Here is a 26,164-nt window from a genome sequence, read left to right as displayed (position 1 = left end):
GAATGTAACAGTAAAATATTGTACACACACACACACACACACAGCCACTATGCTTCAGTTTGTTTGTTGCCCAGGTAATAGTTCCTGTTCCAATTCTGGTTGCTTCCGTCTCTTAGAAATGGCTGGTCACTATGGTGCACATTGTATAAACCAGTTCCCAATTGACAAGCCATTCTGCCTCTACTTCCTGCTTGCTTACCTCATATAATTCCTAGACCACCAGAGATCACAGCCTGATATTCTAGGAATGATCCCAATTAGTGCCTGTGAAAGTAAATAAATCTGCCTCCAAATCCTGGGTGTTGTTTTGATTTTTCCATTTGCTGTTATAGTTTCTAAGGTAAGTACTAGATTTTAAATAATCTTTCCAGCCATACTACTATAAATGAAAAGAAAGTCTTAGAATAACAGTATGTCACCCATTGGACACTAACTGAGTGGCTCACAGTGCAAAAGTCAAACTCCTAATAATTATTTACAAGTCTCAAATGCCAGTATTTATTATTAATTTGATTATTAATTTCAAAATCCCTCTACAGTCATGAAATTATGATACTTTATTGTAGTAGTGTTTAACATTCCTTAATTTTCAACAATTCTGAAAATAAGATTCTCCTCTATTTTCCTCACAAATGAGTATTTCAGATACCGGTCTACCTCAGTATTCCTTTTTGTGTATTTGTACGTACAGATTATTAATACAGAGAGATTGATGGAATTAATTATATATACTTAAAAATTTTTAGCACACTCAAGTTATGTTTTCTTTAAATTTATGGATTTATTTAAGAAATTTATTCTTGGGTATACTTATGACTCTTTTTATATGTAATTCCATTTCTTTCATACCAAAGATCTGTAAGTCACTATTACGGCTTGTGTTTAGATGTCCCCCCAAAGCCTCATGGCAGTCATGGGGCTGGCTTCTAGAGTTTATGACTGATTCATGGTCCAATGCTGGGATTATGGGTGTGAGTGTTACATCCACCAGGGGGCAGGCACCCTGCATACAATATAAGGGAGAGAAAGAGCCTTGCTTTCTTCATTTCTGCTCTTATTGCTTTTGCTGTCTCATGCCACCTTGAACTGTTGCCCTGGTGCCGTGCTGCCCTGCCTTGGAGCCAGCTGATTGCAGACTGAAAGCTCCTCAAACTGTGAGCTACATAAACCTTTCTTAAGTTTGGGTGTCAGGTATTTTATCCCAGCAAGTAAAGTAACCAAGACAGCCACAAAACTTATAATCATATCTAATTAAAAATAACTCTTATTGAAAAAGTAAATCATTTGGAAGTGTAAGTACTTAGAATAATTTAGCAAACATTACTTATGACACACTAAACAATGGATTTACAATTTCAACTGAGTTATAACTTTCAACAATTGATTTTCAACTTCCAAAGTCTGGATCTGTTAGATAAATGATGCTAGCGATGATGGGATTTAGGAATAAATAAGCTTCTCTCAGCAAAAAATATAATAGCATTTCCTTCTTTCTCCAAAAATTCAGACTACAAAGACCTACATACAATTCAGGGAATGAATCAAATTCATAGTTTTTCCCCCTAAGGAACGAACAACCTTTTGTGGTTACATTCAACAAAAACTAATGCAGGTTCCCTTTATAGCTGCATGGTATCTTTTTTCTCAGTGTTGAAATCAGGTTTATAGGCTAAGAATATAGGCTAATTTGGAGCATAACACTGACCTGCCTGAATGAAAGTAAGCACAGACTTTTTGCAAAAGAATACAGACACCTGCAAGAACACTGCGAAGGACAAGCAGCAGCAGCAGCAGCACACTGCTTTGTCATTCTGCTGCTTGGGAGCTAGGGGTTATAATTCAGGGTAATGAGGCGCCTTGGACCAGGACACCTTTGGAACCTGAAAGAACTGGGTTTGAGTCCCAGCACTCCTTTGATGTCCTTAGCCAAATTTCAGAAATCTTGGACAGTGACTTCCTGGCACATTGAGAATTGAGAGAAAACAATATAAACTATTGTATATAAAATATGCTGAACATGAATAATATATTTTATTTCTATTTTGAACGTGTAAACTCTATATACATATGTTAGTATGCATATAATGTATAGTTTCACAGGTTACATAAATCTCTTTGATAAAGACAGTACTTTTATCCTACTGCTACAGACAAGGAAACCTATGTTCATAAAACTTCTTCCCTTCCCACACTTATTATGCCACCCCTGGAATTTGAATTCACATTCAGCTTCAAAAACTATATTCATAATGTCTACAGTACTTTCTTTCTCCAATTAAATGTCTGCAACCTGCCTGGCTATAACAGAAACACAATGAAGGCTAGTGATTATTATGCTGCAAACCAGAAAAAAAAAAAAAAGCAACAACTGTGGCAGACATGTTCTTAATGGTAAAGATATCAGGACATAACCTTCTACTTGGGTAAATCTGTCCTATCAAGTATGTTATCAACTACATTAATCAGAAATTCACCAGTGTGTATGTCTTTCTATTTCATTTAAATGGTACTTCATGAAGAATGAAAAATAACTCTGACCTTTAGGAACACACATTTTACCATATTGCAAATACCAATTTAGAAGTTCAATCTCTGATTAAACTTTCCACAGACTGCAGGGACACACACTTCATATTGATTCACTATTTCTTATAAAACCATCTGCCTAAGGCTTTGCACACATATTGGAAAATCACTATGTTTTTCTGGGTGAACACATATATTCATTTTATGGTTGTTTCTAACTTGTACTCCAAGGTAGCCCATGATGAACCACATCACCAACAACTTCTCTCAACCATTACTTGCAAAAAAAGACAAAAAACAAAACAAAACAAAGAGACACTTCAATGGCCATATATCCAAGGGCCCTCTCAAAGCCAAAGTTATACCTAATAAAACTACAAGAAAAGTTATAGCTATTAACTGAAGAACTATCCTGTATGCAGATCTAAAAGGAGAGTAGATATTTACAATTTAATGCAAAGAAAATTATACACAAAAATTAATCAATGTAAAAAAGGAAAAAACAAAAAGAGAAGCGAGGACACTAAGGAAGTACTGGAGGAAATAAGAAAGAAAGGAAAGAGGGCCAGTGATATAGCTCAGTGGCATACGTGCCTGCCTGGCAAGTGCAAGGTCCTGAGTTCGATTTCCGGTACCAAAAAAAGAAAGGAAGGGAGGGAGGGACAAAGAGAGAGATGGAGAGAAGGAATCTGTTGGCTGGCCTGAGTACACTTGAGGCTCAGGATGTTATAGGACCAAGTACAGAAGATTGAGTTTATCAGTAAATGATAAATAAGATCATTTGGAAATAATGGAGTAATAGTAACAAAATCTGTAATGCACCTTGGGTAACTAAGTGATTACAGGATTCAATTGCCTCATTCTGCATGTCAGTAAGACTCTCTACTGCTGTGAATCAACAGCAGTACTCACATCAGAAGGAAACATTATAGCTTACTGCACAAAGCATATCCTGGGTGCAAGGGTCCCTCAGCCTGTAATCATACCATTTAGACTTTTCCTTCAAGAAAAATAAAGATAAAAAGCTAGATAATAAGTGTGCATCTTCCTGCTGTCAAGCACTGCACTGAATGATGAAAAGAAATGAAGGCAAACGAAACACCATCTTGAACCCTCAGAGCTTACCTTCTCTACCTTCTGTCATGAAAAACAATGACAACAGCCCACTGTTTTATCAAATCCATTATTGATGGAATAATTAAAAACTATATTTACTGTGAATAACAGCTTATTCATTCTTACAACTCAGAAAAGGTTCCATTCATATTAAAATGTATATTTATTATGCCAAGTATCACTTTCTAGATATGTAGACAATGTTAAATAATAAATGTTTTAAAGAAAGATGTTAGCAATTTGACAATTTTAGGTTATAAGATAAATTTCTTGAAGACTTCGGTAAATGATTTGTGCCATAAAAGTAGGCCAAACAACATCATGAATAATTGTGTTTCCCATTTCATTCTCTAATACTGCTTGGAGTCTAAGGCTAGATTAAAAAAAATCCATCATATGTCAAAGTAAAAAAAAAAAATCTGAATTCTCTCTGCTGACAGAGTATGCATAAAACAATCACACATCAATCCTCCAAACATTCTGCTTAGGAAATGTTACTTTAGCTGTCATTTTATGTTTTAGAAACAGACAAGAACAAGAGGGTTTTGAGACACTCAGATAGCAGTACTATATTCTACCATATAAAAGAGCCGTGCCTGCCAAATAGCGTAAGCTAGTGCTCGTATCTCATGAGACTTTCCCGTGATATGGCCTAGTACTGCTAAAATATGTACTTGGAAAGTGTCCCTGTTTCACTCTGCCTCCTTTCCAAAAGCAGTGAATGACACAAAAATCAGATTTCAAGATGTGAAAAATTTACTAGAAGAGCAGGATTCACAAAAACCAAGTATATATGTGCATGTCAAAGAAAGTTACACACACACACACACACACACACACACACACACACACAGAGTCATACCATCTCAGCTATGTTTCCCACAGCTGTTATTATAAATTAATTATCAGGAAATAACAGCTGCCATGCAGTGTTCAGGACTGTACTCAATTATTCCCAAGTTTAAATCCTGTCAAGTTGCACAAACCAAACGTTATGAATCCTAAAGATGGATTTTCCCTATACCTTTTAAAATTAATTTTGACAAACACAGACTTAGACCCCAATATCTGTTGGAAACCTCAGCCCATCCGCAGTCGGGATGATATCACCAAACTCTGCTACTCCTCTCGTTCTGCCTATGTGGATACTGCAACTATGCTCTGCCTCAATTTACCAGTGTGTGTTCTAGTTCACAGTTCCAATCTGGAACCCGCCCTGAACCCCTGCTTCACTTGCCTTGGGTGTTAATCTTACTCTGTCAGATTTTCTTTCTTTCATGCCACCTAGTAGGGTCCCAGCAGGCCCAATAAGAGATTATACCATGAGTGATTTATCTTTTTTAAAAGAGATATCTACGTACTTACTCAAATAAATCATTCAGACAGGAGTTTGAATCCCAGGACTACAATTAGCTAGGGTGCTATGACTCCTTGCAAAATAACCAACTCTCTCCACCACTAATTTTCTCATATGATAATAGATAATACCTACTTTGAAGCAATCTACTAAATATTAAGAAAAAACACTGAATATGACAAATATTCTACCTGCTACAGAATAAATTCATGGAGAAACCTATGACATCTTGTTTCAATCATTTCCTCTGTTGAGTAGGAAGACATAATTCTTGATCGCATTATTTTTTCATTAATCATCCCCATAGCTGTTGATCAATGTATCAAGAGGGAAGTAGAAGCTCTAAGCAGTGTAGGCAGTAGAGGATGTACTGTGTCTACAGAATTTAATACATTGTCTATTAATACGCATTCTACATTTAATATTAGCAATATGACGCCAGGTCAGTTCTCTTCCATCCTAGAACCAGCTGTGCTTAGTAAGCAACTGTTGCTTTATTATGTTTCTTCTTCCTCCAATCTTTTAATTGCCAACACAGAGAAACTTTTTTAGAAATCAAAGTGTTTTCCATAAAAGAATAACGTCAAAGAGGGAGATGAGTAAAATTTGTATTTCTAAAGAAGTTCCTCTATTTTAGAGAAAAATTTATGTTTAACGAGAAAATTATTAGCCCATGTCTGGTAGGAAAAGATTTAAAGTTGTTTTTCTAGTGTTAGCAATTGTTTTGCAAAAATAGAGAAAATGCTATGACATTACTCAGTTCCTTTAGCATGCATGTTGGCTCAATATATATATATATTTCCATAATACTACAGAAATAAAAAAACTGCCTGATGCAAAATAAATGATCAATATTTTTTCTAAGTGATCCCTACACAGGATAGAAGTTTACACGCAGAGTTGCCTTTGGCTTTCAATTGGTTAGCCCTGAGGAATTATGCACAGAATAACTCAAGCTGGCAATGAATTCAAAACCTTAGGGTATATACCTGGATATCTCTAGCCTTTCCAAGCAAATATTTTAAATCTACAAAAATTAGAATCAATCATTAACCAAAACAATGTTCATGAGAGTCTTCACATCTGTAAAAGTTTCCTTTCTAAGCCTTAGTTGAGATATGGTAATGTTCTCTGTGAATATTTATGGGAAGCGCAACAGCTTTCCTTTTATTAGATTTGTCCCTGTGCAGCGCTGCAGGGTTTAGCTCTCCACTGATTTGATGAATGTGAAGCACTTGGATGCCATGACAAGAAGCCCTCTAAAAAAGTCCTGGACATGTACACTCAGTTTTTGAGCAAGAAATTAGATTAAGAAAATATCTCATTCTCTTGCATGTTTTGGCAAAATGTTCTCCCTGAGGCAACATATCCAATGCAATGCCATCAATTTTAGAAAACTAAGGCAAGCACTGTACACCATTATTGCAACTGCTTTAAGTATTTTTAAAGAAAAATCTTCATGAGCTTGCTGGTAAAGGCATTTTCTGGCGTCTAACTTACCTTTAAAATAAGCAATATCAAGGAACTCACTTGAGTCTTTAAAATTAGCTCATGATCTGTGGATTGTTGTTTTTGTAGGAAGAAGCATTATTTTGTTTTGTGAAGACTTTTTTCTTCTTTTAAAAGGGCTGTAGACCTTTTCTCTATACCTTTGGGTAAGTTTTAAATTCAGGATCAAGACTTTGGGTAGGGGGAAAAGGGACTATCTGGAATGAAAGGACAGGTCCGAGTTACCCTCAAACGGAACTATATGGACCTGACTTTTAATGACAGTTTTTAGCTTATTAGTATATATGTGCAGTATATAATACTCACATTCCTTGTGGGAAGCTGGTACAGGTACATACCACATCTTCTTTTTTCTGTCTGTTTTTCCCATAAAGAGGGCAATTATCACCAAAAATATTATGATAAGCAAATGAAATTAAATATATTAAAAATTCAAACACATTGAAATTTTAAAAAACAAGAGCACTGATGGGCAGGTAATTATATACTGTTTAATCCTCACAGTTATTCTATGAGAGATGCACTGTTATTTTTACACCTATGTCTTAGAAATGGAAACAAGCTATGCTAGCGTGAGGCAGAGCCAGGATCTGAACTGCAGAATGGAATTCAGACTCCAGGCTGCTACTAGCCATTGCCTCAATGACCAGCACTCACTTTTCTTGCAACCATGCTGACTTTCTGCCACTGAGCCCTTACTGACACACTTTATGGGAACGATTACATTCTCTCGTATGCTTTCCTGTTAGGATATGAGGAAAAGCACTTCTATTCTTGATCATGCTTTTCCTTCCAGTAACTACCTAGTGGAATAAAAAAGTCCAGCTGAGATCATTTCTGGCAGAAGCAATACAACAGCATTTTCTTTTATTCCAGAAATCCCGGTCCCTCTGTTTTGTTTGCTGATTTTGGTACGAGGCAGAGAGGAAGGTCGCAGATGAGAGGGCCTGAGGGAGGCAGACTTGGGAGCTGCTGATCCAGTCCGCTGAATTGTCACACTCAGTCTTTACAGTTCTTTCGGTTCATATTTTAATTTCACTATACAATTTGGAAGGAAAGAAGTATAAAGTCATACTTAAAATCACTGTCTTATTAATCCATATTTATTCAATAGCTACTCTGTGTTCAGTCCTGTAAAAATATTTAAAAACTGTCTGAGAGACAGGTCACAAATGGACAGTCACACTGACACCTAAGGAACCCAGCAGGCACTAAGTATAGCGGGAAGCTCTTGGAGAGCTCAGCTGGACCTGTGGATGACAGTCTGGGCTTTCTTCAAAGGAGGGAAACAATGGAAAATTTGTAGACCCTCGAATTTCTGATGAAAGCATTGACCAGGGTTTCACATTGACATGAAATTCCAGTAACTTTACGTGGACTCAGAATGCAAACCAGTCTGTGATCTGTTCTCCCCTTCCACCCATTAACCAAAGCGGTGTGGACCTCACAGACCTTTGTTCTTTAGTTATGGGATGGAGTGGAGTTTAATGAAGATTTGCGAGGCAAAGAGGATCGAAGGATGAAGAAACCAAAATGAAAATCCATGATTTTGCTGTCAAAGGTAAACAATGACAGCTGTTAGGAATATGGAAATACGTATTCTACCAGTTCCATTTCCCAAATAATAATAATTAATAGAATGGCAACGCTATCTAATGATGTTATCTAAGATTTGAGAAGAATTTGTGATTTCAAATGTGTGATTTCAAATGTATGATTTTAAATTCTGTGATTTCAAATTCTGTGATTTCAAGTGATTCTGGCAATGTTCTAATGATAACTGAAGTGTTCAGCTACTGAATCACTTCAGCTACTGATTAGGGATTACTAAATAAACTTCTAAAGGAGACAATTACATCACACTTGTAATATCTAAAATTATTTTAATAAGAGATACAAAATAAAAAAGAGGTAAATATACATAGCGCAGCTAAAAATATTGACCCCGAAGTCATCAATCCAGGAGAAACTAATCATTTTTATTTTTCTATACTAGAGCCCCTTTTGCATTTTTTTCTGTATTAAAAATAAAACTTTCCACTCCCTCAATAAATGAGATTATTCACTACCATGCTCCAAGAAACACATGGTGCCACTTAACCAAAAAGGAATGTAAAGCTCTAAAAATGAGATTTTTCTTTCAGAGAGAATTTGCATAAACATTGGATCTTGGTTAATTTAGAGTACATCTGCCTTGCTGCCTCACCTAGCCCCAAAAGCCTGGCTCCCAGAGCTAATTACGGTGTTTCAGGGATGAGACACCGAATGCAAAGTAACAAGTTGCAATGTGGCCTCACAGAAATCAGGGTTATATTTTTATGTAAATATCTACATCAATAAACATCACAGTAATGCACACCTAGAATATGGGATACCAAGAAATAGGCCTAAAAGGAAGTTCCTTTCAAGGGGAAACTACTAAAGGACCCTGAAAACCATTTTGGTTAGTACCTACATTCGTTCATTCTTAACTCTGCATAATTTCTACTTGGATTCCTGAGAAAACAAGTCACTTAAGGTTTTTTATAATTTTCTATTCCATTATATTCATGAGCAGAAACAAGAGAAATAAAATTTTAAAGTGCAAGTCAAGAATTTCTACAAGTTTATTCTTAATTTTTGACTAATAGCAAAACTGCGACATGGTCTACATCAGTTGCAGACCCTGCTTCCTTCTCACCCCACACTTCCAATGCATCCATCTAAGAAAGATGGTTTAAGTCAGGCATGGTGGTGCACGGCCTATAATCCCAACGCTACAGGAAGCTGAGGAAGGAAGATTAAAAGTTCAAGCCTGGTGTGGACAATTTGGCTATCCTGCGTTCAATTACCCAGTCTTGGAAAAAAAGATAAAAGGAAAGAAAGATGACTTATAATGTTAATACTGAGGACAAAATATGCAGGGAAAGCCTCAAAAAATTTATTTTGGAAGGAGCACAGCTAATTAGAATACCAATTTACTTCTTATTCATATTTCATACAATTTTTTTTCTTTTTTATGGTACCAGGAATCGAACTCAGGACCTTGCAATTGGCAGGCAGGTGCTTGTGCCACTGAGCTATATCCCTGGCCCTTCAGGCAATTTTTTAAAACTATTTTTAAGGGCTTTGGCTTCCTGGCCAATTAATACTCAATGAAAGTATAACCCAACAATCTCCTAGGCAAGAAAAGCCATGGGGAATATGACCCTATCAAAACCACCCTGAGCTAGCAACAAAATACTTCACAAATATCGATAATAAACATCTTGGCTTCTTAGATTAAAAGTGAAGAGACACTGCCACTTGTAAAAACCACACAAGTCAGCAATTTTCTCCAACTGTTTCTCAAATAAACTTATTTTGAAATATGAGCATCTCTTCCAAAGAGTTGATCTTAGTAAGTTTCCACAAATCCACAAATGTACTAACAAATTTGACCACTGATATGGGACTTTCCATCTGTTTGACTGATAAGAACCCAAAGTGTTTATTTTATTGTTCTTCAGTGTCATGGGAGGGCAACAGGCAAGGTCAGAGGGGCTATGCCTAAAACAGTTTTTATAGATGTGTGCCAGAAAAGGAGTGGTACCAAGACCGTGGTCAAATGTGGACATGTTTAGCTCTCTCAGGCATGGAACACCAAGATACCTTCCTGTGTTCTGGCTTCAGTAGTAAATGCCCAGCCCTCTAGGGAGGACGGGAGGTAAGCGAGAGCAAAGGAAAAAGGACAGTGAGTGCTACGTCTTCAAAGACATAGATGGTGTAACATGAGCTTTTACAGAGAACATGAAAGCAGCTAAGAAATGAAAATGGACACTAATTCTCAAGATTTATCTATTAAATTAGCAAAATAAAAGAGCAAAGATGCTATTTATTAAGGGCAAGTTTTGGTAAACATTCCTATGCAGATGTTAGGGAGTATACAGTAATTATAGCCTTTTAGTGGAACAATTAAGAATCATATAACAAATATACATATACCACTTCATCCAACAACATTATTTCTAAGCAGTGAGTAAAGACACACCTTATGAAGTGCACAAAATACTATGTATGTGGGTTTTACAGTGAAGCCTTGTTCATAATTTTAAAACACGGCTGTAACTAAAGGGTGTATTGACAGGAGATTTTAAAACTAAATTATCCATAGTCATACACGGAAATCTGTTGGAATAAGGCAGATATAGAAGTAGCATATATAAGCGGCAATGTATGTACACGATATTCCTAAGGAACAAAATATACAGCTCCAAGCATGTACTGAGCGCCTCCCTGCTTTTAAAAAAAACAGTGATACACGTTAGGAAATAAACAAAGAAGGCTGCACAGCAAGTTCTTAACTGTGATATTCATACAGTGTGCAACTCTGGAGTTGGTAACTTGCCAATGCTTTCTGTTTTACCTAAATTTTCTTTTTATGTATTTTATCATTATGAGACAGAAAATAGCTATTTTAAAATTTCAGACCTGCAGTGCCTATTTCCACAATATCTAAAAATAAATATTAGTAAAATAGAACAAAAGCATCCTGTAACTTCAGGAAAAATCATTATGAAGCATTCTAAGTATCACTAAAATGTCTAACAGTGTTCAGATTTTTTTCTTCAGTTTTGAGAGACTTAAAATCTGCTAAGCCAGGAGATTCTACGAGCATCTAATGTCATTCACCAGTTAATAGCCACTTTTGAAACTATATATAATTAATTGCCAATTACTACAATTAGCTCTAATTTGAAAGGCATAAACCTCATTATATTCTATATCACTATTTTCTTGAAAATTTGATATAATTAAATAATGTTTTTAATTTGATTCTCAACCATTACAGTGCATTTGTTTACTTGGAAGTTGAAGTTTCCTAATAGCAAAGACACAAAACTCAAAAGAATTACAATGTCTAAAACAAAATACCACTCACTGAAATATCTGAAAGAGATGTTTGTAGCCACTTAATTTTACAATGATTTTAGTGGTGTTTCTAAACTCTAGTGCTATAAACTTTCATGTTAAAAGAGATTTTAAAAAATAACAATATTGAACACTGCCATTTCTTATATTTGAAGTCAATGAGGTAGTTTAAAAAGTAATAAACTAATTAATCTCCCCAAACTCACAGTTAAATAGAAGAAACTTCACAAGTATCTAACATTCAAATTCTTAACATATTCTTCACGTCAAGCTACTGCTTTTCCTAGACTATGTAAATCCAACTGTAAGGTGCCTCACGGCCATCAGACGGTGTATGTTAGTTGTACAAATATCAGAAAGTAAACACTCTAAGTTACTGAACTTCATGGTTACTGTTCTTGGAAGCAGCATGTTATCAGTGTGAGTAATACTTGTGAAGAGAAAGAGGAGGAAAAAAGTGCTGAGTAGAAGGGCGAGGGCACGCAGAGAGACAAGAGAGCTTCCTTGTGGCATTCAGCACAGGCTGGCGGGTGAGAAGAGGTCAGCAAAGGTAACGCTGTACCGTAAGCTGACAGGTGAAAGTCAGCTTTCTGAAGAACAGAAAAGATTATTTTAAGGTGGAGAAAACTAAGGTACCCTCAAGGCCACTGGACAGGTGTAAGATCTGGCTGAATGACATCATTTACTAACAAACGTCTGGAACATGAGATTCATGTGAACCCAGAAACTAAAATTTAGATATATGAGATTATTTGCCTTTTATATAAAATAGGATTAGCCATGATGGAGTAGATCCCCTCACTATATCATCAATAAAAACATAGACTTTAAATTTATTCCCAATTGCTATAGCATGTCCATCAGAACAAACATATATAAATATACATAAAGGCATACAATAAAATTGCTGCTGTTGACCTGGAGTCTACTGTCAAAGGGGGGATATGTTATGTTAATAACTACTTTCTACTAATAAATACTACAAACAGTGATGATAGGTATATGTATACTTAAAACATTTAAAATGTGTTATACACATTTAATAAATATATTTTAATAAATGTAACCTTTTCAGATATAAAGAATCCTCATTTATCCATAGTTTTTCCCTCTGCTGTTTCAGTGACCAGCAGAAAGTATTAAATAGAAAATTCCAGAAGTGACCAACAAATTTTAAATACTGTAGCTTTATTACAGAACACTGTTGTACTTGTTCTACTTTGTTAACAACAAATACTGATTTTTGTTCTTAAACGTTGTATGTGCTTAAGGTATAAATGAATCTTATCACAGGTCTGAATAGACAGGAAAAGCATATTATATACAGGGGGTCATACTGTCCCTGGTTTTAGGTATCCACAGAACATCCTGCAACATAGGGGCTGGGGATTTAGCTCAGAGGCACAGCGCCTGCCTGGCAAGTGTGAGGTCATAAGTTCGATTCCCGGTACCGGGGAAAAACAAAAACAAAAACAAAAACATCTGGCACCATATTGCCTGTGGACTGGGGGACCACTATAATGTGAGTCTATAGAAATTAATATGAGTCCAGTTAGAGTCATTATGCAGTAAAATTTAAACTTCACTGTCCCAGGTTCTACTTGCAAATCAAAAATGGGTTCCTATAAAAATCTCAGTAAATGAGGTGTGGAGCAAAGCGTGCTGTATAAATGGGGGCTCTATGTACACACTGCCTATAGCGAGGCTCCCTGAACAGGTGGTGCCATTGAGTGGAGGTCTGTAAGCCAAGAAAATGAACCTGGATGGTCGCAGGCAACAGAAAAACTGGACAGTGGGACCTGTCGACACCACCGCTGTTCTGGGTATTGCAGAAAATCAGTTGCTGTGATTTGAGACTCTGAACAGCCAATAATAAAGGTTGTTTATTGGGTAAAAATTGGGGGAACTTTTTACAAGCACACAGCAAAATATTACTAGATATACACCAGTGGCAAAACACATTATAGTTCTTACATACATGCACAACACAATACACTTCAACCATTCACATAAGAAAATAAAAAAGTGAAAGGAATTTGTATTTCAAAACTTCAAATCAGTATTTCAACATGCAAAATATTGCCAGATTTGTTAAGAATCTTTTTAAGTTTATAGAGAATGTGGTAAAGGATGTCTTCTGTCTCATCCTATTTTATGACCTATAGCCACTGCAGAGTAAAATCCAGTAAGACAAATTCAACTTTCTATTTTCCCATCTTCTAAAGAGAGATATATGCACAGATACTGGCATACAAAGAGCTGGTAGACATTTTTCTTAGTGCTTTTTCCTTTAGCTGTATTGAAACAACCACCATACTGTCAGACCGCAGACTGAAAGATACCCGTATGTACCACAGACTTCCCATTTAGGCAGGTATTAGTTTGCATACTTTGTTTCCTTAACAGAAATAAAAAGGGGCAAGTTCTCTACTTTTGGGGGTGGTGCTCAGGATTGGGGGAGACTGTCCTTGTTGCTTTGGTGCCCTCATTTCCTTATCTGTTCCTTTAGCCTGCTGACATTCTATCAGTGGATCAGTACTGCCCACCGCCCCCCCAAAAAAACTATGGAATTATAACCAGGGAAAGGTATGCATGAGCCCCACCTCTGACTAGTATTCCTCCTGATGTTACTAAAGACAGTCAAATATGCATCCTACTATCTCTGGGTATTATAAATACAAAATAAAAGCAAATAAACATTTGTATTGTAAATATAAGGTAAAACCCAATAAACTAGAATATACTGTGAGACAACTGATCCCGTTTCAATTTTGAGGGTGTTCCACAGGTTACAAAAGAAGATACTGGGATAGAAATTGTAATCTAGGAGAAAGATCGGAAATACTTCCCTATTTATCAAGCTCTAAGAATCTGTAAGACATCACACCGATACAGGATTTATCTGGATACAGGACAATTCCAAAAATAGTTAAAACGGAGATTTTTTTTTCTGAAATGTATTTTACCTGCAAGCCAACACAGATAGTAAATGACTATTCACCACCATCCATTTCTGTATAATGATTTTCTTCTGAGTTACCATATATATTTAACTTAAGCCCTCAAGCTCTTCTGCTATTTTCAAAGGAATAAAAAGTACCTCTAAGATGTCCTATGCGTTAGACAAATGAAAACATTTGATGAAAGTGTGCATTACACGTTTATCTCAAACTATTAATGATATACTATTTTTTTCTCTTGCTAAAGAATGGTTATGTTTTTTACCAAAAGCAAAGCCCATCTTATCTAAGAATTTTTTGTTTCAAACTGAAACAGAGTATAATCAAAGTACACAGAAGTAACCATCAGCTCCTTGGGTCCCTTGAGCTGGCATCTGCTGCATACAAAGAAATGCTTAAACAAAGACAAATTTCAGAATGTGACTTACCCTCCCTTAATGTAGTCAAGGAAAGAAACTTCTGTCTCCACCAAGAAAGACAGTAAAGTTACCTGAAAAAAGGGATACACAGGGGGCAGCAGAATTACCTGTTAATAGTAATTTTAACCCAATCAGACTTTTTTCTTACTGGAAAGAAAATATTTCCTAGCACTTTGAAAATCACTGGAGACATTACTCTTCATTAAAATCTGCTAGGACTGATTATTCCTACACTGAAAGTTACCAGACAAAAAAGGGATAATAATAATAATGATGATGATGATAATAATAATAACAATAATAATAATCTCTTTTTGTGATCAGTTTACTTTCTTTGATAATCATAATAATAATAATAGTAACAATAATCTCCTTTTGTGACCAGTTTACTTTCTTTGAAGAACAGCAGGAAAAGTATCTACAGGGACACAGTGTTATTTCCAATTTTAGATAAAAGGAAAGATGAAAGGGAGGTGGAAAATAGTTAAAAGTTCAAAAAAATCCCTGTAATCAGCGAGCTAAGCCACGCAAGAAGAAATGTGTGCTTTTGTCACTGTTCCGCAATTAGGCCATCTAATATACCAAGTGTCTTGCACTATAAACATCTTTAAAAGGAAATTTGATGAAGACTTAAGATTTTACTAAGGAGAAAATCTTTAGGATATTTATTTCTCGTAAGAGTACAACACTGATTTTTCACAATTTTTAGATGTGTTCCTCTCTGCCCCTCCTGTACTGATGTAGCATGGCATCCCGAGGTTGTAAATCTTAATGCATTTAAAGAGCACTTTCACCGCCCACGAAATGAGTCCTAACAGTTAAGTGACCTATGGAGACTATCACATCCTACTACCACTTAGCAATTGCAGGTCTCCCGAGGTCTCTGAACTCTGATCCCATGGAATGAAGAGCTCACAACCAATCTTAAGTTTTCCTGCAAGTCCTTACAACCCCCAGGAAAGCAGGAAGGAAGCTAGCCCACCGAAGCTAGTATTTCTACTAGAATCATTCATATTAAACTCCTAAGTGAAATAAGCTAATTGTTGTTTCTAGTCTCATTCAAAATGTACATATTTACTTCATTAATCTGAATCCTTATGAAATACCATAAATTTTGACTTACTGTTCCAGAATTAGTATACTTTTTCTTTTTTCCTTTCTTTTTAGGATTCACCACCTTAAAAACCAAATAGAACAGTCACAAAGTTAGATTTCATAGTGTAATTTTTAAACGGTATAATTCAACTTGCTGCCTTTCTTCTTATGCGTGTGACATTTACAACTGTCCAGTCAGTACAACTCCTACATGATAATTTGGCCAAACTTCTCTGCAAAAGTTCCTGGTATGTATGTTTTTAAAAAGCAATTTTTTGTCAGCAATATTCTTATCCATCAGTTCATGTACTGATAATCTAAAACCATCAGCATATTCTTCATTTGAGAGACTATTAACATCCAAAATCCTAAATAATAATCATTGCTTTGTAGAAAAATCATAGATTTCTAACAAAAAGTATATTTGAGAGACATAAACTTTATTAGATTAAATACCACTAACATAGCAAATCACCCAGGGTGTGAACATTAAAAGGATCTACTGACCTAACTACTGCTTTATAATACTAGAAATTTCCACCCAATGCTACATAATAATTGGTAAAGGTCAGGTTTGTGTGTATGACTTAAGTTTTCACCATCTGTTCCTTGAGGAACTATTATTACAATCCTATGCTGCACAAGACACCGTGGGATACAGGGCTGCAAGATGAGCAATACCTGTCAATCTAACAGGGTAAATTAAATATAGAAGTGCCTTGAGAGAATCCTTCATCTCATCTTAATCTAAAATATGGAGAAACCATTGGACAGGAAATGAAAGATAAAAGAATTTATGAATAAGCATTATTTGAACTAGGACTTATTTATTTAAACTAAACTTCTAATAAATAATACAGCATTCTAGAGAGAGGAAAAAGTAATTGGCCCAGGTTAGCTGGAATAGAAAGTACATACAAAGATATTAAAAGGTGGGCTGAAGTTATATTAAGAAATTCCTCAATACTAGGCTAGGGAATTTGGATGTTACTCAGTGGATGTTTAAATGGGACAGTGAAATAACCAATCTACAGGAGACAGTTTTAAGACAGCACGTTCAGGCAACAGTTAAGGTCCTATTTTATATGAAGTATGCAAAAGCAATGAAGTATTAAATAAGCTGGTGCCATTGGTAATGACTCATGAGAAAAATTGGGGCCATAAACTGGATTTGGTAGTTATAGGTGGATAACAGTAGAAACTGACAACTCATCCAGTAAGTCATTCAATGTACCAGCTCTACTATTAATTTCTGAAAATCGTGATTGAGCATACTTTATATGGGGAAAAAAAACACACAACAGTCAAGACATAGGCCACCTTGAGCATAAGACACATTTTTCAGTTTAAGTTAATAGTTCAATACTTATACCATTAACAATGGAGAAGTTGGGGAAGGAAGGTCAGGTTTGATATTGAATTTTGAGGAATTCCACAGTTGCTCTAAGTTATTGGGGAAGCTCCATAATTAACCAGGAAATAATATGAATTAAATCAAAATTTAAAAATTGAGCTCAATAGCATATTTTTTGAAAATTTATATTTAGCATGTTGTCATCTAAAGTTATCCATCCAACATTGTCCTTCATTTAGAAAATATTTTTCCTGGACTTAAGGAGTGAAGTTGAAGTAGAATTTCATAAGCAGTTTTCAAATGCTTTATATTAATTTTCTTGGTTTCCAGAATATCATTATTTACTATGGTCACAGAGAGGTGATCTCAAATTATATAATTATATTATGAGATTACATAATGGTTTGTTACCTGATCACACAGGATGGTTTCAACTAACAATAAAGCACTTGATGTAACAGTTAATGATGACCATATAATGAGATGACATGCAGAATGGTAGGCCTTATTATTTATAGCACTAAAAATAGCATAGGGAATCCTTTTCAGAATAGAGCAAAAAGAACCTCAGAATCTCAGGAGTAAGAACCTCAGAAAAGACAAGGAGAACACGAGCACACAAATGTCAAAAACAAAATTCCTTCAAGAATCTAAAAAAATCTCAGTCTCGCAGCAATCCCAAGAATCATTCATGAAAGAGAAAGTGTGACTTTCACTTTATGGCATTTAACTTTTCCTATCTAATCTTATTTTCTTCAGTTCTGAAAGCGCTGGAAATAAGCAAGCCACGCACGCTTACTAGCTGTGAAAAAGAGAAGTCTGAAAGCCATGGTAGAAAAGCTCCATTACTGTGGCTTGCACTTGTCTTGATTTCACCTGACTCAAAGCTCACTCAGCGGAAAAAGCCCAAACTCTAAGGCATTTATTGAAAACAGTAGCAATTCTTACACAGCCTATCTTCCAGAGGACAGGATACAAATTTAGGTAAGTAAAAGGCTGACACAAAATCAAAAGGGAAGTTCTGGGGACTGACATGCCCCAGAGGTATTTGAATAGCTCTATCTTCTTGCTGGGGATTGAGAAAGCCATGTACTGGTGAAGGGATGCACCTGTGGAGTGCGCAGGAACGACCTGAGCAATCCCTAATCCCTTATCTCTGGCTGACCTCAAGTTTCTGCTCAAAAAGCAAGTGAAAGCCACGCAGCGTCTTACATTGCGGGAGCGCATAGGGAGGGGATGATGAATCTTGTACCAATCACTAAGCTAGGGAAGCAAAGCTGTCAAATAGCTCACACAACAAATAACCCATACATTTGAGAATTAGTCCATGAAAGTCATTAAACAAACACAAACTATGGGAAAGATGGGTGGTATGGCTGAAATATTCCTTTCCAAATTTCAAGCTTTTTTCTTTTTACTTTTTTTTTTTTTTTTGAGCTTGACAAAATTTATTGGTTATTTTAGTAAAGACATTCATCTCAGTCATTTCTCTCTCCTCATCTTGACCTTACATTAGTATTTCATTTGGGTCAAGAACAGAGTATGTAGAAGAGGGATGTTATTTTAACAAACAGTAAAATGGACAAAAATGAGTAAGTTTGCCTACATAAAAGTAAGTTAAAGTTAAATTCATGTATCTTGCTATAATTAAATCATGTAAGAACTAATAGTTCTATATACATTTCCATTGTTTTACTTGGGGCTTAATCTGAACTTTAACGTGAAAGAACAACTTATTAGGCATATGCACAGGTTTCTTCTCTGGAGTTACTACCTATTAAAAAAGATCAGCAAGTAACTACCACCAATGAAATAGTCTGAAGCTGCCTCCAAATTTAACATTGTAGGAATTCTGAAGGAAATCACTATTATCATTTTTCTTTTGTCCATGACTATGCTTTTAAAGATGTGTTTAACTGTCATAGTAGAAAGTCCATATACAATACAAAAATACAAAACAAACAGCTTACAGTACAGATTTAAGAGTATATGTGATGAGCAATTCCATAAACTGTGTCTGAAGATGCACTTTCTTTCCTTTTGTTTTCAGTACCTACAATATGCTTTTGAGAGGCCACTGGTCAGTATGCGTATACTTCAAATAAACCCCATTAACTGTTCTAGTAAGAAATTCTGTAATGACTTCAATTCAAATTATATTTAACAACTTAGTAACATAAACACACAGACAAAGTTACAGAAAATGCATCTTACTGTTTTCCCATCTTCATACAATGTTAAATTTTTTTTTTTTTGGTGTTTATACCTTTTAAAAAATAAAAACCAGCCAAATATTTAAGCAGTATGTACATTTAAATTTTTGGTGGTGGTCTGTATTTTAAAAGAAACAGCTTCCTTATGATTTGCCTCAAGTTCTGGTGGAAATGCTTACAGGAACTAGCTAATAAACAAAAACCAAGAGAAGCACATTCAAAATCCTGACTTACTTTGGTAGCAAATGGCTGTTCTTTGAAGACTAATGAAGTAGACAAGACCATTACGGTGAAATGGGCTATTTCAAATACTCGATACTTCACATAAAAATTTAAAAAAAAAAAATCTTTTTTTTGTAAAAGAGCTAAGCATCTGTATCCACTGATAGCAATGCAATACCTAATGTATGATGACTTGAAACAAAACGAATGCCTGTAAGGAAAAAATGCTATTTTAATTTTATTTAAATTTACTTTCAGTCAATAGTCCAGCAATGTTTTCTTTTCAATACGATACTCCCCTTTTCTCTCTATAAGGCTGTTCCTGGGAGCCAGACAGTTTAGGTGAGGAGGGAGTTAATTTAGGAGGAACTGCTTGCAGTTTTAAATAGACAGTAACTTTTTGCTTCCCTCTTAATGTGCTAATAGTTGTGTCTAAAAAAATATGCAATTCTTAAAAAGGTACCATTTCTGATTTCTTTATTATCTGTAACCTTTGGAAACTAATCACATGAAACTACAAAATTAGCAAATGTCTTGAAATCTGTATATAAAACATAAATTACCTCTAATTTCAAACTCTCACTTATTAGTGTACCACTCAATCTTAAAAAAAAATGAAAAAGCAAAAGCGGCTCCAAAGATAGTCTTATACCATTCTTTAAAAAAGGAAACTGTTCCTTTTAACTTTACACCCACCCCACACCCTAACTCAAAACACATCATTTAATTGTCTTGGTCATGGACATTTCCAAGATGAGATTTTATATTTTGTTCCCATAGCTTCTGGTTATCAGAAAACCCATGCTTTCCTTTATTGAAAGAGTTTGGTCCGGCTGATGTTGGTGTATCCCTGCCAATATTCTTCATCCTCATCTTTGCTTCTGGAGGCATTTCCTCTGGTTCACTATCTTCATCTTCATTAAAAGCTGCTGCTACTGAAAGGGTTTTTGGAGCAAGAGTTGGAACAGTTTCTTTAGGCTTACTTGATCCAAGTTTGATGGATATAGCTGATGCTTTCTTTGATGTCTGACTACCTATGGCAAATCCAAACTTGGAGATCTTTGTAGGCTTTGTTGGGAGGTCTGCAGCTTCTTCTTCAGCTGATCGTTTCTCAGCGCTGCAACTGGAACTTTCCCCTCCATTACTGGAAGAAACAGTCTTAGTTTTCACAGGTTTTTCTGCTTCTTCTTCAGGTCCTCCAGCGGCTCCAGCGCGCTTCGGCTTCTCGGGCTTCTCCTCTCCCGCCTTTCGGTCCGCCATGTTCCCGGCTGAGGCCTCCCCTGCAGCTCAAGCTTTTTTCAGTGTACTATTATGAAGGGCGGTCTTTGAGAAGTGATTTGGCCCTGAGACAGCGCCTTTCTGTGAGTGGAGTTAGACGTCCCCAATAAAGGGATCAGGGGAGAGAGCTATTTCTCTCCCTTGCCGTACACTTAGGCCCTCACCAGCTGATGAGGAATTGATCTCAGCCTTTCCCGTTCCCAGAATTATAAGCATTAATTTCTATTCATCACTTCCTCATTTTGGTATAATTAAACTTTCCGGTCAGAGATAGTTGTCGAAACTATCATTTGAAAATAAGTAGTCTTCAGACATTCTGATATAGCAGCACAACACCTGTTCACTGTTCTAAAATTCTTTCCTTGAAAAACCCAGATAGAAGAGACTGACTTATTACTCCCCATCATTGTCTTTGAGAAGCTTTCTTGGGCTGGGATGGTTCCTAATTTCATAGCTCAGTAAATATACTACTATTTAGAGCACAGACCAAGCTCCAACGAACACTAAATATATTTTACATGTTTCTCTCTCCCACTATGCTTTCACGTTTTTATTCATCTCTGTATTCCCTTTGGGGATACAAAGAACATGGAATACAGAAGACACCTAGTATTTTAACAAGAGAATGAATGAATGGTGACATGTGAATGGAATACAACAACTTTAGCCTCGTAAGGAGGTAGTAGAATAGGCGATTCCTTCACTCTCAGGACAATTTTTATGCCATCACTGATTAAATATGGAGACAATCTCTTTGCTATGCATATGCATTAATTTTAAAAAGCTATAGAGAAGGTGCAGATAATGTAGCTCAATGATTAACAGCACTAAAATATAATATATGCTCAATATGTCTGGTGATTAACCGGCAAGGTGCTTTACAGCAGAAATAACTACAATGTATCTGCTTTAATGATTGCAATTTCTTTAATAACTGCATATTACCCTGTCATTCTCTTCAGTCTCTACCTAAAAAATAGAAAAAGTGCTTAGACCACAGCTGATGTGTAACAATACCACGCCGACACAAGGAAAATACATGTTTTCTTTTTTTTCTCTTAATTAGGAAACAGGAAGGGACAGGTTGGAAAGAAAGCAAGAGAGCCTGCAGCTTAAGAAAAAATAACCATGGAGGCATACTGCATTTTTTAAGTAAGAAAAAGTTTCAAAGGCAAGAATTAACAATCTCGCAAAACAGATTTAAAACATTATGTAACTGTGAAGGGAAATAATATCATTTATTCGAAGAAACAAGTCAGCTCAATAAATTTAAAGATTTCTCTATGCTCCAAGCAACAGAAGCAGAGAGAAAGGGAACGTAGCTAGTGCTTTGTTGTCATCCTTTGCAAAATCCGTTATTTTCAATTATAAATTTGCTTATTCTACCTCACGCGCTTAGCAAGGGCTCTACCACTGAACTATGCCCCCAACGCCAAGCTTACTTATCGTAGACAAAAAACAGTAGTGAAGTAAAATGTCCCTTACCTCATATACATTGAATTGCGACTGCCCTCTAGAAAGTTCTCTATAGCTTGTTGTAAATTCTCCAATGAAATCATGACTAGAATTAGGGAGGGAAAAAAAGAGCATCATCTATTAACAGTTTACATTTGTCAACTGTAATTTAAAGCTTCCTGGAAAGGAATAATTACATCATTATGAAGAAAACTCACTATCTTTATGAATATAGCTTACAAATTTCAAGAGATCAATCTATAATGTAGTTGTTCTTTAATTAACCAAAATTACGTGTATGCAACTTTATTTTATCAATATTCAAATATTTAACTTACCAAATTTAATATTACTTAATATTACTTACTTTAATATAAACTTACCAATTTAATATTACCAAAGGTAATATTTCAAACAGGTATATTGATTCAATAACTCATATCTCAGAAACATGACATTTATCTTATCAAAATAATTAATTACTTCATTAAGTTTCACCCACACTACTGAGAAATCAATACTGATACCTGGTGCAAGGGTCAAATATGTCAGAGGAAGATGTACATAGCAAGAGCTACCATAACAAACATAGGGGATGCCACAGTAGCTGTCTGCATCATAGAATTTATGCTTGGCCTAGTTTAACCCATGTAATTGCTAAATTATATTGTTACTTTCTTTTGTTCTGTGCCTATAAAAGTTCGTGTAACCTCTCATGTGAAACATTCCATTTAGGGCAACTTGAATCAATATTCCTGGGCCATGGTCCCTCACTCGTATGTGGCTCAGAACAAACTATTATCTCATTTCCTTTAAAGCAATGTTGTTTTTTTTTTTAACATCAACAACCTCTTCTAGATTGAACTTTATGAAGCAGATACACACCTATGAAAATGTGAAGAGAAACAGGATTAAAAGTTGTGATATACTAGTATTTACAAACCCAATCGCTAGAACTCACCTTTTAAATTACACCAGGGCAATTACAAAATAGTACATTGGTGTTACATACTACTTTGAATATATTTCCTATGATACTAACATGGCTTCAATCAAGAGAAGTAAAACAATTTGCTTTGAGCTTCACAAGTGCCAATGATATATCTTTCACTAAAATGGTGAGCTCTCTGCATTACAAGTTCTGTTTAGATTCCATCCTCTTTTCCTCCTATGAAAGTCTCAAGTATCTTAATATTACTGAAATATAAGCTCATTAAAGCACTTCAAAATACACGTTGATGTCGATAGATGTGAACAAGTCTAATCTAACCCAGAGCTCACTGCAACAATGGTGACGGCCTAATACAGAGACCCAAAAAATGCTGGGGTCACTTGAGCCTTTCGATTTTGGACTGTGCTAATCTTACCAGGGTTTCAGGTTAACTGTTTGAATACAATGCTCACCTCTTAGTTGTTAACATTAGACTCCTGCCACTCTTAAAATGCATTAAAAACCCAGTATAAGAAAGAGTTATTTACTGGTCTTGGGTAAATGCAATTACTCAATGAAGATTTGAGAACATATAGTACATCTATACGGATCCCCAATCTAACAAACTGGGAAATTTTGATCCAATTGTAAACTGCACTTTGATATACCCACGTTGTAGTTATTGTGGATCTTTCTAACCATCAGTTCGTTGACATCTGTTTCTGTTTTCTTCTTGTTGCTTTTATTATTCTCTGCAGAACTGAGTAATCACCAACAGGGTACAACCTCTTTGGTCTCAATGCTAGAAATTTGTGTTTCTTTTACGGATTTGGGTTTTCTATTCTGAAAGATCTCTGTTCATCATGAATGCAGCGTTCCCTTCTGCAGCAGCTGTTTAAGAGCTGAGACCCAAATTTATGGTCAGTCTTCAGCAAAACATGTCTTCAGGTGCCGTTCTCTGAAGACTTCTTGGGTTTCTAATTCTCATTATTCTTTTGCTTAGGTTTTGTCACATGCTTTATTACCTTAACAGATGCATTTCCAAAAGCTGCCTCGGATCCATTTTAGAATAAAATAAAGCATAAATCCATGCATATGTGAATAAAATATGTGCTACCTATTTTGAATCTTGTTCAAAGTGTTTATTTCAAATAAAAAACTATTTGTGATATAAATGCAATGCTACCCTTACGTTGTACAGGAGAAAACGTATCGAGTCACAGGTGATATTTCAGCTCCCAACATACCATTTTGGTGAGAAAAAGAATATATGTTATATATCAATTCAGCATCCAGAGAAATGAATGATTAAGAAGTGAAGACTTGCCGAAGATCATAAACGTAAGTGAAGGAGAGTTGGCAGTTTTTGAAAAATCCCAGATATAATGGGCTTACAAGAATAAATTTGAAGAATCTGGGTGGATAAGGGGATAGATTCTCAGGTCAATTTTTTTTATAAATCTCTCTGAATACGTGAATTTTTAAAAATAATGCCCATCCTTTAGAACCTGTTCTACTCGAAATATTATGTGTTACATCATGGGCAAGTACTTTAAAGAGAATATTAGAGGTGTCTTTTACTGATTTATGCTCATAGTTATCTTTTTTTCCCTGTGAAGTATTCCCAGACTCTAGTAACATTAAAAGAAAGCAAACTGAACTTGGTTTAATACTTTTACCTATGCATGATATTAAACACTATTATATTGAAATATTTCTGACTAGAGAAATAGCATAGAAAGTACCAGCAATTTCCTTGTGATTCAATAATATTGTTTTGCTATTTCCTGTTAATTTCATTATAACTAGAATAATTATTCTGTGTTAAGTCCCAAGCTCCCAGACTGTATTTGCAAAATAAAATTTACTCCTGTACCATGTATCTGTCTTGTGTCTGTTTACATGTCTTTTTCGTCAACCTTTTATAATGCGTATGTATTATTTAAAGTCCAAAAGAATAGACTGAAAAGAGAGCAAATTGATTTGCTACTATAGCTAGTAATATGGCTCTAGAAAACCTTGACTAAAATGATTAAGTGTTGGATAAAATTGACTTATTACAATTATATTTATGCTCCATTAATAGCAGAAAATTTCATGTAGTACAATCTCATTTATCCCTGAAACCTATCCTTGTGTTTAGACTGCTCATCCTCCCCAGATGCCAGCAATCCTCCCTTCCATGTCTTGGCTTTTACTCTAGACGTTAGCTCCTGCTTCATATCAGCGCTTTGCTCTCAAAAAAACGAGCAAACAAACCAAAAAACCTACTGAACATTCATCACCACGCCGCCTGTACTGTATTAGGCATATTCTATTTCTTTATATATTTCCCCTCTCAGCCTCTAGCATACCAAAAGGTGAGGAAGGTGATAAACACCGCAGCTGTCCCAGGAGCTACCCAGCTGAATTCGCAGTGCTAGGTTATTACCACAGCCCTGCTGCGATCCTACCTTGCTAGGAATACAAACAATTCTGTTACATCAATTATATGCTTCCTCAGAGAACGGAACACGTGCCCATGGTATCAGCCTTACACCTACCACCTAAACCAGTGTGAGAGTGAGACTGACGACTGCTTTTTTCCCCACAGAAATACACCCATATAATCCCCCTAAGGCATACAACAGAGACTATTGCCTTTCGTTGAGATACCTGATGATTTTCATTCTTATTTTCCCATGTGTCCTCCACTACTTCTGCACAGAATGTGGACAAACAGCCAATAGGAGGGGCTGGGGATTTAGCTCAGCGGCAAAAGCACCTGCCTGGCAAGCGCAAGGTTGTGAGTTCGGTTCCCGGTACCAGAGAAAAACCAAAAAACCAAAAAACCAAAAAA

General features: G+C 35.8%; 1 protein-coding gene and 1 pseudogene across 1 annotated transcript in view; both read right to left on the bottom strand.

Annotated features, from left to right (window-relative positions):
• Cpne8 (copine VIII) overlaps window positions 1-26,164 on the bottom strand; it is a 191,003-nt gene that overhangs the window by 46,950 nt on the left and 117,889 nt on the right. Inside the window, exons 14-16 of the mRNA XM_005407109.2 lie at window positions 22,425-22,500; window positions 15,901-15,954; window positions 14,787-14,848 (exon numbers count right to left, since the gene is read on the bottom strand). Of these exons, the coding sequence (XP_005407166.2) occupies window positions 14,787-14,848; window positions 15,901-15,954; window positions 22,425-22,500 (192 nt within the window). The remainder of the gene's footprint in view (window positions 1-14,786; window positions 14,849-15,900; window positions 15,955-22,424; window positions 22,501-26,164) is intronic.
• LOC102003988 lies at window positions 19,777-20,953 on the bottom strand (annotated as a pseudogene).

Source organism: Chinchilla lanigera, unplaced genomic scaffold, assembly GCF_000276665.1.
Source record: "Chinchilla lanigera isolate Chin_1 unplaced genomic scaffold, ChiLan1.0 scaffold00104, whole genome shotgun sequence".
NCBI classification, from domain to species: Eukaryota; Metazoa; Chordata; class Mammalia; order Rodentia; family Chinchillidae; genus Chinchilla; species Chinchilla lanigera.
This window is presented reverse-complemented; position numbering and strand designations above follow the sequence as displayed.